Source organism: Nipponia nippon, unplaced genomic scaffold, assembly GCF_047370975.1.
Source record: "Nipponia nippon isolate SJK-2023a ecotype South Korea unplaced genomic scaffold, ASM4737097v1 scaffold_2, whole genome shotgun sequence".
In the NCBI taxonomy this organism is placed as follows: domain Eukaryota; kingdom Metazoa; phylum Chordata; class Aves; order Pelecaniformes; family Threskiornithidae; genus Nipponia; species Nipponia nippon.
In genome coordinates, this window is record NW_028262336.1 from 59,656,733 (window position 1) to 59,670,210 (window position 13,478).

Sequence of the window (13,478 nt, forward strand, 5' to 3'; positions counted from 1 at the left end):
AAGTCGGTAACGACAAGGGTGCTCAAGCGGGGGTTTGCGGCAAGGCGGCGCCGACCTGCTGCACGTGGTGTGCTGATGGGGCAGGAATCTCCTGGGAACGAAAAGCCAACAAGTTTAGTTTCGGAGGGGACACAGGCTGGCTGGGAAGGAGTGGCCTGTGGGACACAGACGGAACCGTTGTTACTGGGGGCTGAGCCAACGGAGGAAGGGGAGGTGCAGGGAGACTATGGTGCAGCGGGAACAAAGGAGTCGGGAAAGGTGTTCCCGATACAAGTGGGGAGTTTAGAGCGGCCGCCCACGGAACCTTCGGCACCTCCTGCACCGGCGGATCTGCCACTTCCTCAATACCCCTGGGGCGAGTTGCAACAATGTGTGGAAAGGAGCTGACTGATAGGTTGCTGGATTGGGTCCCGGGGGCTGATGTGGGATCCCAGCGGTATCGTGAACTACGTGAAGGAAGATGGCGGGAAGGACAAAAAGAAGGCAAAACACCTGAGGACGCCCCATTGTATCCCAGTGATCGACGAGTGCTGGACACACAGAGAGCGGAGCGCAGGACATCGAGGGGGGGTGGTAGGGCTCCCCCGGCACTGTCAGTGATACCTGAGCCACCAGAGGGAACCCCTATCCCTAGGGCAATGGGAAATCAAAGTGGTATTCCCTCACAGTGGAGGGAGCCTGTACACGATTACCCCATGAGCTCTGATAGCAGTGAGGGCGAAGGGGGTGACGAGGATCCTCGATTGTTGCTCATCCGCCCCCGCTTCCGAGACGGACTAACGAGGTTTCAAGGGAACTCGAGGCATTGATCAGCCGATTGAGAGGGGTGGTGGCAAATGCGGAAAGTCTTATGCCAGGGGGAATGCCGAAAGAGAGGGCAAACGGGACAGATTGGCAGATGATTGCAAAAAATTGTGTCTTGGAAGGAGTGCGATTCCAGGCCCCTCCGATTCAAGCATTTCCTATCCGAGCAGCCCCAGGTGGAGGATATGAGTGGCAACCGTTAGATGCAAAGTTGGTGAAAGAATTGGTCACAACGGTGAAAAGTCATGGATTAAATTCCCCAGAGACCCAAGTCCTATTAGACTGTGTTTTTGCAACGCCACTTGCACCTTTTGATATCATTCAGTTGATGCGGGCCGTATTGACCCCCTCGATGATGGTATTGTTTAGGGAGGAGTGGAGGAATCGGTGCACCCAAGTTGTTATTGAGGCGCAACAGGCCAACCATCCCATGGCAGGAGTGACTTTAGAGCAGCTGATGGGTGAAGGGCAGTTCGCAACTCCTCAGGCACAGGCTCAGCGAATGCGGGGCGCGATTTTGCTGCATCTTCGAAAGCTGCCCAGGAAGCAATACGCATCATCGCAGCTCTTGATAAAAGGGAGCCTCCATGGGTCCAAATACGGCAATCGTTAAGTGAGCCCTTCACAAAGTTTTTAGACCGGCTGCAAGCGGCGCTCCAGGTTGCTCGACTTCCTGAGCAGGCTAAGGAGGCAATATTGCTTGACTGTGCACGTACGCAAGCAAACCCACAAACTGCAGTGTTACTAAGACAGTTACCCATAGGGACCACGCTTTCACAGATGATTCGTTATGTGCTGGAACAGGAACAGGCGCAAAGTATGCAACCGGTAGTGGCCGCAGTCCATGCGGCCTGCCGCGGCGCACGACTTATGTGCCATAGGTGTGGGGGGCAAGGACACATGGCGCGACAATGCCCTTCAAAAATAAACACCCCGGAACAGGGGAAGGAAAGAGAGACCTACGATGCTGGCGCTGTGGGCGACTAGGCCACAGAGCTCGACAGTGCAAATCGGGGAGTCAGCAAAGGAGACCGGGCTGGGGAAACGAGAAGAGGGGATGGCTGAGGGCCGTGCCATCCCCACCTGCCCCAGTGATCAGCCCAGCAGGCCCGACGACAGCAGCGCAATGTATGGCACAGGGAGTCTCTCCTTCCCCGGGACCAGCACAGTCGCCTGCGGTCCCAATGATGCAATATCCAACTCAGCTGCCTTGGGGAGATGGGAGCGCGCAATAGAGGAGGCTGGGGATAGAGCCTCGCCGTATGTGGCACTCACCCTAAACATGACCACACGACCAGAAGTAGATATTATAGTTACCCCATGGCTCCCAGCGTTGGGGGGAACACCACGCCTCGTGTTAAGAGCCCTTTTAGATACAGGAGCGGATGTTACAGTAATCCCATCACATCTATGGCCAGATGATTGGCCACTCAAACCGAGAGGTTCGCTGCAAGGCGTGGGAGGCATGCAGACCTCGCATCAAAGCAGGAACCCAATGCAAATTATGTTGAAGGATCCGGAATCTGGACAAGCTAGGGTAGCATGGTGTAACCCTGTCATTGCTGAGTTACCCATTGTCATCTTGGGACGATGTTGTTTGCAGAAGATGAATATAGTGCTGCGTACAAATTTATCATAATGGCTACTGCCTGTGTCCGCCCATTAAAACTCACCTGGTTGACAGATAAACCAGTGTGGGTAGAGCAGTGGCCATTGACAGAGGAAAAGAGGGCGGCTGTTCGACAATTGGTACAACGAGAACTTGACGCAGGACACATCGAACCCTCTACAAGTCCCTGGAACACCCCCATTTTCGTGATAAAGAAAAAATCGGGAGCGTGGCGACTGCTACATGATCTACGCGCAGTTAATGCATGTATACAAGACATGGGTCCGCTACAAGCGGGCCTTCCTTCTCCGGCCATGATTCCACCTGACTATCAAATAGTGGTTATAGATATTAGAGATTGCTTTTTTAGTGTTCCCTTGCATGAAGAAGATAGAGTACGCTTTGCCTTTACTGTTCCTGAGCCTAACAATCAACACCCGTGCGCCAGATATCAATGGAAGGTGTTACCCCAGGGCATGAAAAACTCACCAGTCTTGTGTCAAATTGCTGTAGCTGCTGCGATACGCCCTATTCGAGAAAATTTCCCTACGGTCATCATTTTCCATTACATGGATGACGTGTTACTGGCGTCCAACCAAGAGGAGTTACTGGAAAAGGCACGCGTGCAGCTGATAGTCAGTTTGGAGCGACATGGATTACACATTGAGCCTCGGAAAACACAGGTAGGGCGTGCAGTAAAGTATTTAGGTACTCAACTGAGGCCACGAAGCGTGACAGCGCAATCATTTGAAATTCGGACTACAGTGACAACACTCCATGAGGCACAAAAATTAATTGGACAACTATTGTGGCTTAGAAACTTTATTCCAATATCTGAGGCAGAAATGACTACCTTATATCAACTCCTGAAAGGAGGAGATTCCCCTAGCTCCAAGGACTCTTTCAAGAAACCATCAGGAGATTCTTAGGACAATTATGGAGCGAGCCCAGCATTGGGGTCTCGCTCGATTTACACCTGAACAACCGGTCACTGCCCTGATTTACATGACCGATACCGCTGGCCATGGTTTACTAATTCAAAATAATGGTGAAAAAGGCTGGCCTTTTGCTTGGTTGTATCAAGGCAAACCAAAGACGGCTTTAATTTCTTGGCCAACATTATTATCCCAGCTTATTCTCCGCTGTCGGAGGCAAACTCAACACTTAACAGGGAAGGACCCGGAGGTCATCGCATTGCCCTGTTCTTTGGCACAGTGGGAGTTGGTACTTCCACAAGTGGGGCTCCTGCAAGCGGCGATAGCTGAATTTACGGGTCGTATTGAAGGTCTAAGACCACACCCCTGTGGGGAGATAATCCAGGTACTCCATTTTTTGCCAGCTAGTGCCATAGTTGAACAACCCACCGGAGGCCGCACGGTTTTACCGACGCGTCATCGATTACTGGGAAAGCTGTCGTTACATGGCAGGAGGATGGTCAGTGGACCCACATTAGTTATCAAGATCAAGGGCAATCCGTGCAGTATCTTGAGGCCAAGGCGGTATGGATGGCTCTCACTCAATGGCCCGAAGAGGCCTTGGATCTAATCACAGACTCTTGCTATGTATATAAGTTACTGAAGAAGTGCCGATGGGCACTTGGGGCAACGTCAGAGATTGCCGGAATGTTGCTCACCGCACTGCAAATGAGAACCGCTCCTGTCTGTCCTATCCATGTTAATAGTCATAGTTCCATACCGAGTTTTCTTTCTGCTGGGAATGAAATAGCGGACAGCTTAGCAAAGAGCGTACTGGCGGTTGAAGAAACTTCTAACCTAAGGCGAGCTTTCCGCCTGCATGAGCTCCTCCACTGTGGAGCTCGCGGTTTAGCTAGGCTCGCTGGCATTACGTTGCAAGATGCTCGCTCTGTGATTGCTGCTTGTCCTGTGTGTTCCAAAGGTCCCCTCTGGGAGGCAGGGGTAAACCCTCGAGGGTTGCAGCCCAACCAAATATGGCAGTCTGATGTTACGATTTATGAACCCTTTAATCCACGTAAGTATCTGCATGTCACAGTTGATACCTGCAGTGGAGTTATTTTAGCGACTATGCATGCTAAACAAAATGCTCTCTCAGTTATTTTACATTGGCAGGACTGTATGGCGCAACTTGGCATCCCACAAAAAATTAAAACAGATAATGGAGCGGCATATGTCAGCAAGAAGACAAAGGACTTTTGCGCGCGCTGGGATATTCAGTTGAGTCATGGCATTCCCTATAACAGTACGGGCCAAAGCATTGTAGAACGCGCGCACCGCACATTAAAAGAGTTACTCGACCGACTTAGGGAGGGGGAAAGATAAGCCCAGGAACAGGGGTTCCCCCTCCCCTTGACCCTCCCTTATTTCGGGCACAGCGTCTGTTGACGACGGCACTAATTACCTTAAATCATACCATTCGAGGGAACACCTATAAAACCCAGACTGCAACCCAGGCACATTTCCGGCTCGATGAGAACGAAGGGCCTTACCCTTTGGTTCAAGTACGGGACCTGCAAACCCGTGAATGGGGGGCCCTTATTCCCTCCGTTGCTTGGGACGTGGGTATGCGTGTGTGCAAACCGAGAAAGGGACGCTAGAATGGGTACCCAGTCGAAATATTCGACCGTATAGACATTAATCAATCTATTGAGTCTTATCTTGACAGGTTACCATTTCCCTATGCATCCTGATGGTGTGGGGGAGTAATGAGGGAGCCGCGACGAACTACTGGCTGGACTGGGCAAAATCTATGAACGTAACGGATGCGTGTCTGTATAAGTCTTACCATATATCGATTATTTTACACGCAGCTTCCCCAGCAAGATCCAGAACTACTGGAGCTAAGGGAGGGGGAAATGTAGTAAAGATAAGGGCTGGCGACCGGAAGATCACGTGCTGTACGGAAAGAGTTAAGGGTCGACCCTCCCTTGTCTCCGCCCCTTATAACATGACACACCTACTGCTGGGGGTATAAAGCCCGGGTCGGCTGGAGATCTAGGGGGATAACCTTGATGTGTAGTGTTTGCTACAGCATGCAAAAATATGTTAAGAGATAGCATTATTTCTTCAGTCCTATTAGTTGTGTTAAAACTTCTTCCAGTCCAGCAAACAGTTCTATTAGAAAGGGCAAAGTAAATAAGTTTCGGGTGAAATGGAATAGGAGGTACACTCTGAGAGTGACTCTGCATGGCTGCGTAAGAATGCATAAGCCTGGCAACAAGACAGCTCAGATGATACTTCATAATCCTATCTTCTAATTTACAAACAATCCTTACCAGTACCCACTCATAAGAAATAATGAGCCTAAGCCATTTTCTTCATGTTAAATATATCTAATATTCCTAATGTTTTAGTAAGCATTATAAAGTTTTAGGCACACATCACTCATTATTATGTGTAAATTGGCCATCCTGGCTCTTTTCAATAATGGTACCTGGTTTTGATCTGATTTGAAACAAAACAACTTCTTCCACTGTATCACGGGAAAATACTGTGGGTGCTGATGATGTGAGGGAAATAACTATGTACCTTATGGTAAAAGCTGTTAATTTTAGATTTCTCAGTTGCTACTGTTACAAATGAACACTGTTTTTATCAGCGTTTAAAAGAAGTTGACATGCTTCAACTACGTGGCATAATCACCCCCAAAATTTTAAATGTTATCACCTCTAAAGGGTTTTTAAGGAACAGTTAGCTACTGTTTATAGCTCAGCTTCCTTATTCAATATCCTGGGACCAAAGTGTATAAAATGAGATCAAAGGATCTACTCCGATTAATATTCCAGAGCAAGCAATCTTCTGTTCATTTCAGCTGCACTGTAAAGCCAGCTTTCTGATCTCAGACTTACGCCTCCACTGCTTTAAACAGACTAAAAGGTCAGCAGCAGATGTCATCCTCGAAAAAAATATAGACTGTTCTTGTACCATTCCCTGCACCATTTCAGATATCTGGATCTGAACTTAGGACAAAATTTGTAATCAGTGATTCACAACTTCATGAATAATGATGAAAAAGGCCATTCCCAAATGCATCTAAAAGATGGTATCAAATTATAGTAGTTCAAAGTATTAACGAATCTGCATGATTTTGTACCACATATATGGCTTAAACAGAGCCAACTTTTCAAGTCTCAAGGAAGGCAGTAAAATTAAGTTTACTAACCGCAGTTATAAGTATTCACCAACTACTCGGGCCACACTAATACCTTCTTTTCTCCATGTGTTTGTCTGTTAGTATTTTCTGAGAATACCAAGGTATTTATCTTGCTTTGTAGTCTCAGAGGTCTTATGGAGCTTCCCCAGTTCCCCAGGAATTTCATGATTAAGTCTGAGGAAGAGCTGTCATAATGCTGAGGAGTTTTATTATATAAACATGTTTTTTGTGTTAGAAAACATAACGTGGGATATATCTGTACTGTTGTATGACTGTTTTTCAGTCCTGTGCTCAACATTGCTGTCCACATTTGACACATTAACTGGTCCTAAAGCTGCTGACAGTTACAGTCTGGTGGCTGACTGTGGCTGACTACAAGCATTTCTACTCTGAAATTTTGGCCACTGTTAGAGAAAAAATATTGGGTAGATAGGCAGATGTTTGGTCTGAGTTTGCTCTCACGTTCCTATGAAAGCTAAAGTCAGCTGCCTATTCATGCACCAAAAGGGACTGGAAATACCCCTCCACCTCGGTGGCACCACTTTCCTGTATCACCTCTGAGCTGTAAGTCTGCCAGTGACAGCCCTCATCTACGCAGCATCCCTGCAGCAAGAGTGACAAATTTAAACACAGGGTCGGAGCAATGTCATGGTTCCTACAGAAATCAAATTGGCCAATGTTTGCATTGGGACTACTAAACATAGCAGGCTGCAAGTTGAATTAATATGGTCTTATAAACAGGTCCACTGTTAAAAGATTATTATACCTGACACAGATAATACGTTGCACTCAGATCTACTAAAGTCTATACATCATCTATATTTTCAGCTTACTCAAATCAGATACTTAGTCAATCCAAAAATACCCCAGCCATACAGAAAGAGAAGACACAGATACAACTTTGTACAAACACGCTTCGTGATAATTAGTTTCTATGTTACCTCAAGCCCTTTTACCCAAAGCCAAGCATCTTGCAAATTTTCCTCATTAACTTCAGCAAGTTTCTCTTGCCACGCCACTGCTTGGGCACTAAACTTCACGAAATTGAATCTCTTTTTGTGTCTCAGTTGTTCCTGCAAGAGATGGCATCTGAATTTTACTCAGTGTTAAAAGAAAGAATACTTGTATCCTGAAATACTGACTAATAGGAGTTGTTTTAATTAACATATAGTTGATTACATGGTTACAATAAATTATGATAATATTCAGTTATGGTATACAGAGAGACATACAGAGACAGAAGATTATTGCCTGCAATTATTAACATCACTTGAACTTCCCAATGTAAGTCTCCATTTACTCATATTTCTCAAACCACTTCAACAGCAAATGTCTAGGAGGGCAAAAAGGAGAGAGACAAAACTGGGTATGAACAGTGGTATAGGGAAGAGATCATGACTGCTTACCAAAGGAAATTGAAATCAGAATCAAAGTAAGACATATTTAGAGGAGGAGAATAAGAATCAAATGTAGAGCACTGGCAAGGGGAACTAGGACAGCAAGAGACAATTAAGAATTTGCTGAAGTTGCTTTTGGACAGAAGTTATAAGGAGTGAAAGATTTATGCAAGCTAGTATAAACTTTCAGAGCCTGGAATCTTTGCCTCCCTTTCATCACCATTTCTGTGCAGCTGACTGTGAAACCTTCTGGCACAGTATCTAATCATTTTCTAGTGCTGATTGTCTAGAACACCACATCATACTACATCCTATCACTTATGCACTTAGCTCAAAAACCTCTCTGTTGTAGTTTTAAATTTTCTAGCCCGAATAATGATTGCTATTGATGCCAGACCAATGGAATTTTTATATGCCCGTTACTCCTCTCAGGTCTAAAAAAGTTAAGATGAATCCTGTTTTAATAGTGGCTGTTTCTCTCAAATATTAATGTAAGCTTAGGTGACATCATTGCAGATTTCTAAAACTAGGTGAGACAAATCCTGTCTTAGGTATGTCTCCCAGTACTCACTGCTTTTGAGGTACTTCTGCACTTTGCAAGTCCCTTTGCAAAGTTCTGAGTCACTGTAAGATGCAAGCAAGTTCAAAACATTCTACACCCTCTATTGTAAAAGTATGAAAGTGAATCTAGAACACACATTACAAATCACAACATGAAGGTAGAACTGGATGACACTGCTTAAAAATAAAAATTAAAATGCCAAAAGGTGTTTCATTGCATGTTCTTCTCTTTTTTTTTTCTTTTTTTTTCTTTTATTTTTTTAGGAGGGAGGTGGCTTGAGGGAAAGAAAAACTACTTAAGACTTTTTAATTTTTAACATTTTCTCCAGATTTTTTTCAAATATTTGTACAAATGAGGAAAAAAATATAATTTTTAACCGAAAAATGAGCACACCAAGAAAAATGAGCACACCAAGAAAAATAAAAATATTTTATAAAGCTATTTTTTAAAATCATTAAAAAAATAAAAATAAAAATTAGAGTAACAACCATCCAGAAAAGATCAGCCTACTCTAAAATGCTCCTCAGTCTTCAGAATCATCACTTTATCATACCTGTATGAGCTGAAATATTTTCTCCTTCACCAGTGGCAGCTTGTCCTTCATAGACTGGGATGTATCAATAAGAATATAGAGATCATCTTCAAACACATTCCCAAAGAGCCCTCTGCTTCCTTGTTGAAGCCACTTAATCCTGAGGGAGGGAAAAAAATCAAAACCTGGTCTGTAAGATCTCTGGAGCTTTGCATATCAGAATCTAACAGGAAGGATCTTTTTATCACTGCTGTACTTCTTATTCTCTTTCCCTAAGCACCTGTTACTAGTCACTGTCAGAAGTAGCGTATTGGCCTTGATGAACCAAGCCTCTATCACTACATAACAACACAAGGCATTTTTATTTCCTAATTTCAGTAGGAGACAGATAAAACAAAGCAATACAGAACCTTTATGAAGTCAATTATCAGGTAGCTTGAGCTGGGAAATCCCATGTGGACACAACTATAACTATTGCCCCTGTAACTGTTCTCCAGCCTGAACTCAGGAAATCATTTAAGCATATGCTAATATGCCTCCCTTTTCAGGAAACCACTTGAGAACCTATTCTGCAAGGAACTTGAACACTTTGAAGAGTCTTAATATAACACAGATGCTTCAATGCTTTGCTGACCTTGAGCCTTAAATACAGACTTAGTTTTACATTTTAAACAGAATTTAAGCATGCCTGCCAGTTAAATACGTGCATACATACTGCTGTGTACAAGAACATTTCCTCAGTAATGGCTGCAGCAGGTTCAAATCTGATTTCCCTTGAGAGTCATAAACTACTTGTCTACTCTGAAACAGAGACATTTAACAGACGGAATATAATGGCCCTGGGAAAAATATTACTCATCTCCACAGAGGTTTAATAAAATGATATCATGGAAACTTAAAGGATCCTATTACATTTGCTACTGATAGCTATTTTGCCATTAGTTATTTCCCCCAAAGTGTTCGAAGAGGTCTACCAAGACTTTTTAACAATGAGATGAACCATTCAAAACAGCAAACACATAATCTTGGCTTGGATTTCAAAAATATATACTCACCAAAATCCTTTACCTCAGATTTTCCTTTCACAGTATGTTAATGTTATCCTAAATACAGCAAGATGAAGATAAACTAAAAGGAATAACAAAACTCTGTTTGACCTTGCTAAATGTAATCAGGCCACTATACTTTTGGTAGAGAAGCAGCAATAAAATGAAAGTTCACATCCTGCTTTTTTCAGTGAGACATCTCATTGTCCTAATATACAAAACAGAGGGCAGCATTTATTCTTTCTCTCGGTTCTACAATATCCATTTTGAAAGTTTCCTTCTTCTCCTAACGTAGATATAAAAGCCAATTTAGTTTAGGGCATCTTTAGGACTATTTTTTGTAGATGTCCTACAAAATCTAAGAGCGTATCTCTACAGCTGCAGAAAAGTAAACTAGGGAGCTAGCTTGAGCACTGAACTTCTGATCATACGCATTACTTAATAGCTCATGCCCTGACTCTGATCTAGACTGTTCAACTTGTCTTCAACACAAAATCGCAAAAAGAGCAGATAACCACTATCAGTATGGGCATAAGCCAAGCTGTGCTACTTGGTGTCGGAGGTATCACAAGGGATCCTAGGTACACAGGATGAATGTTCACCAAATTTTATTGATGATTCTAGAAGTTCTCTGCCATCTTATGTCCCGATGCTTTTTGGCACTTTCAACAGTATTTCAATAATGTGCAGACTGACTTTCACATTTGTGTTCCAGAAGGAGAACAAAAGATAAAACTGTTCGTCAGTTTTCTTACATGGCTACTAAGAAATGCTACACACAAGATTCTGATCTAAAATGGATTTCTGGCTTAGTACTGCTACTGGCACTTTACCAACCACTTCAGTTTATTATGACAGTAAATGCCAAACATTTCAACACCAATGTAAAATAATACAAACTGATTTTACGTGACAGAACACTAACCTTCCTTCCACTTGTCTGAGAGCTGTCCTCATTTTCTCTTCGTACTGCTTATACTTTTCTGTACTAACATATACATGAACTACAGATCCATCTTTCCAGAAGGTATGTACAAACTTGTCACAGTATTTTGCATTAATTACCTTCCTCTTTGTCTCCTACAGCCAAGAAAAACATGTTTCACATTCCAAAACACATTATTTTGCAGTGTGTTTAATATTTGGTGAACTAACTTCAAAGGTACATGCCTGTTGCACATGAACAGGTGCAGAAATAGACATAGGATAGGGTGGTTACAGAATTTGCTCCTAGCAAAAGTCAATAGAAACTGGTTTTATTCTTGTAGAAGAACAGAAGAACAGAAGCTTATCAAACAGTGTAATGGTAGAGCATCAGAAAAACAAATAGGAGACAAATGAATCCAAATTTGTTTAAGGGCCTGCAAACACTGGAGCAGCTGAGACCAACACTTCTTCTAAGGAAAAATAAGGATGACAAGCAATCTTTGCCCTACTCCACATAAATACATAGAAAAACAAGGCACTGCTTAAGCCATCCCTGATTCTTCTTTGCAGATTATATGTGGACCAGGAAGGAGTACTTGAAACAGTCATTTTCACATAGCTCTTTGAAACAATCTTATTTATGACCATCTTTGTCCCATTCCACGAATAAGCTGGTTTTAACAAAAATTAGATAACAACGGACCATACACTTTATCATAAATTCAGCTATCAGTCAAGTTTTCAAGTTTACAAGAAAAATCAATCAACTCACAGGACATGAGGGAAAATCAACAATACTCACAGCATCAGTTTGTGAAGATTCATCTGCTGGTTTAGTTTTTATGTCAACAATCCCATCTGCATGGCGAAAAGTACAATCAGCAAGTGCATCGTACAGTGTGAGCTTCTGAGCTTTCAAGCCGTACTTCTGCAACCACTTCTCAGAAGACAAGTATTTGTCAGATGCATGCTTTTGTAATGGATGCTCAGCTTTGGTTGCTAATAAAGAAAATAAAACAAACAAAACCTCCTGTATAACATGGTTATTTTGGATACGGTATTTTCAAAAACAGGCTATGATGCTGTGGTCAAAATTTTCAAACGTGTTCTGCTTCACTGACAGCTTTGGAGTGAGAAGATATTTCTGACTGATTTTTAATATTCTCTACTTTGGTTGTGTTTTGGTGTTTTTTTTCCTCATCAGGCATTTCTTCGCAACAAATTCCTTTGTAAACAGAACAAACCCATCAGAAGACAGAGAGCAAAGAAGATAAATAGCTACAGGATCACCATATAAAGGGAATATTCTTACTAGTATGAAGGTTGACTTAACCTTCATACTGGTTGAATTACAAAATGCCAGAAAAGATTCCTGTATAAAGTGTCTAACTGAGAAAATGAAACAACAGAAGATGTAATTGAAAATACAGTTGAGAATATCGGCTAACATTGCTGTTGGTCTTTTTCAGAGGCGGCCATTCAAAGTAAAAGGCAAACTACAATGTCTTTGGAAGAGATTTTACTATGTTTCTTTGCAATATTGCCTTTTTATAGGCTGAATACTGCACCGTGTATCCCAAGTCAGAAATCACTTGTGTACCATTTTGACATTTTCTCTAGGTCTACACCCTCTGTTTAGCATTTTTAATTGATACTGAAAGGAACAGGGTATTTTTTTGTCTGATCTGGTATGACTGTTCTCATGTTTACCATTTTATGTCATATTGTCTTAGAAATTTTCTAAGGACCATCTTAAGGTTGGGCATTGCACATCTCTGGATACTGGTAATAGGATACAGGCCTCTACACTCACTCATCACTAGATCAATAAAGCACACCTAAACCAAATGATCCAGAAGTGGGTCTCATAGCAGGGTGAATTTATTTTGTTACACTTTAATTTCAATGGACCTAGGTGGTATAAATATCTACTCTGCTTAGACGCAGCTGCAGTGACAACAGTACTGAGATCCTGAGCCTGTAAACAAACCTATGGAGACATCTACTGCCTTAACACACACAGCGTCAGCCAGCATCAGGGCAGGTGCAGGGCTGGAGCCTGTTCATGTGGAAACATTTGCTTTCTGATTGCTTGTGGTCCTTAGAACAGCCAGTGTGGCAAGTGTCACAAATGCACTCACATAATTTTTAAAAACCTCTCATTTTCTTTCTTCCACATGCGTTATGTAAAAAGTCATGTCTCAGTTCGGGTAACTAGTGCATTATCTGGAGAGTCAGCGGAAAATTTGTCTTTTTTTCTCTGTTTCTTCTCCTGAAGAACATTTCAATCTTCAAAACAAACTACATTTTGCAACAGAACATTTTAAAGAGATTAGGAAGGCAAGACCAGGAAGAAATGCAGGCAAACAGAAAGATTGCAGTTATTTGGATCAATGGGCAACAGTCAAATAATGCTGAAGAACTGATAAAATAAATCACACTGTAATTTCATTTCTTTTAATTTATTTATGAA

At 42.7% G+C, this 13,478-nt stretch overlaps 1 protein-coding gene across 1 annotated transcript in view; it reads right to left on the reverse strand.

Moving 5' to 3' along the window:
- VWA3B (von Willebrand factor A domain containing 3B) overlaps positions 1-13,478 on the reverse strand; it is a 70,336-nt gene that overhangs the window by 33,794 nt on the left and 23,064 nt on the right. Inside the window, exons 10-13 of the mRNA XM_087758716.1 lie at positions 11,808-12,004; positions 11,004-11,158; positions 9,054-9,192; positions 7,483-7,614 (exon numbers count right to left, since the gene is read on the reverse strand). Of these exons, the coding sequence (XP_087614842.1) occupies positions 7,483-7,614; positions 9,054-9,192; positions 11,004-11,158; positions 11,808-12,004 (623 nt within the window). The remainder of the gene's footprint in view (positions 1-7,482; positions 7,615-9,053; positions 9,193-11,003; positions 11,159-11,807; positions 12,005-13,478) is intronic.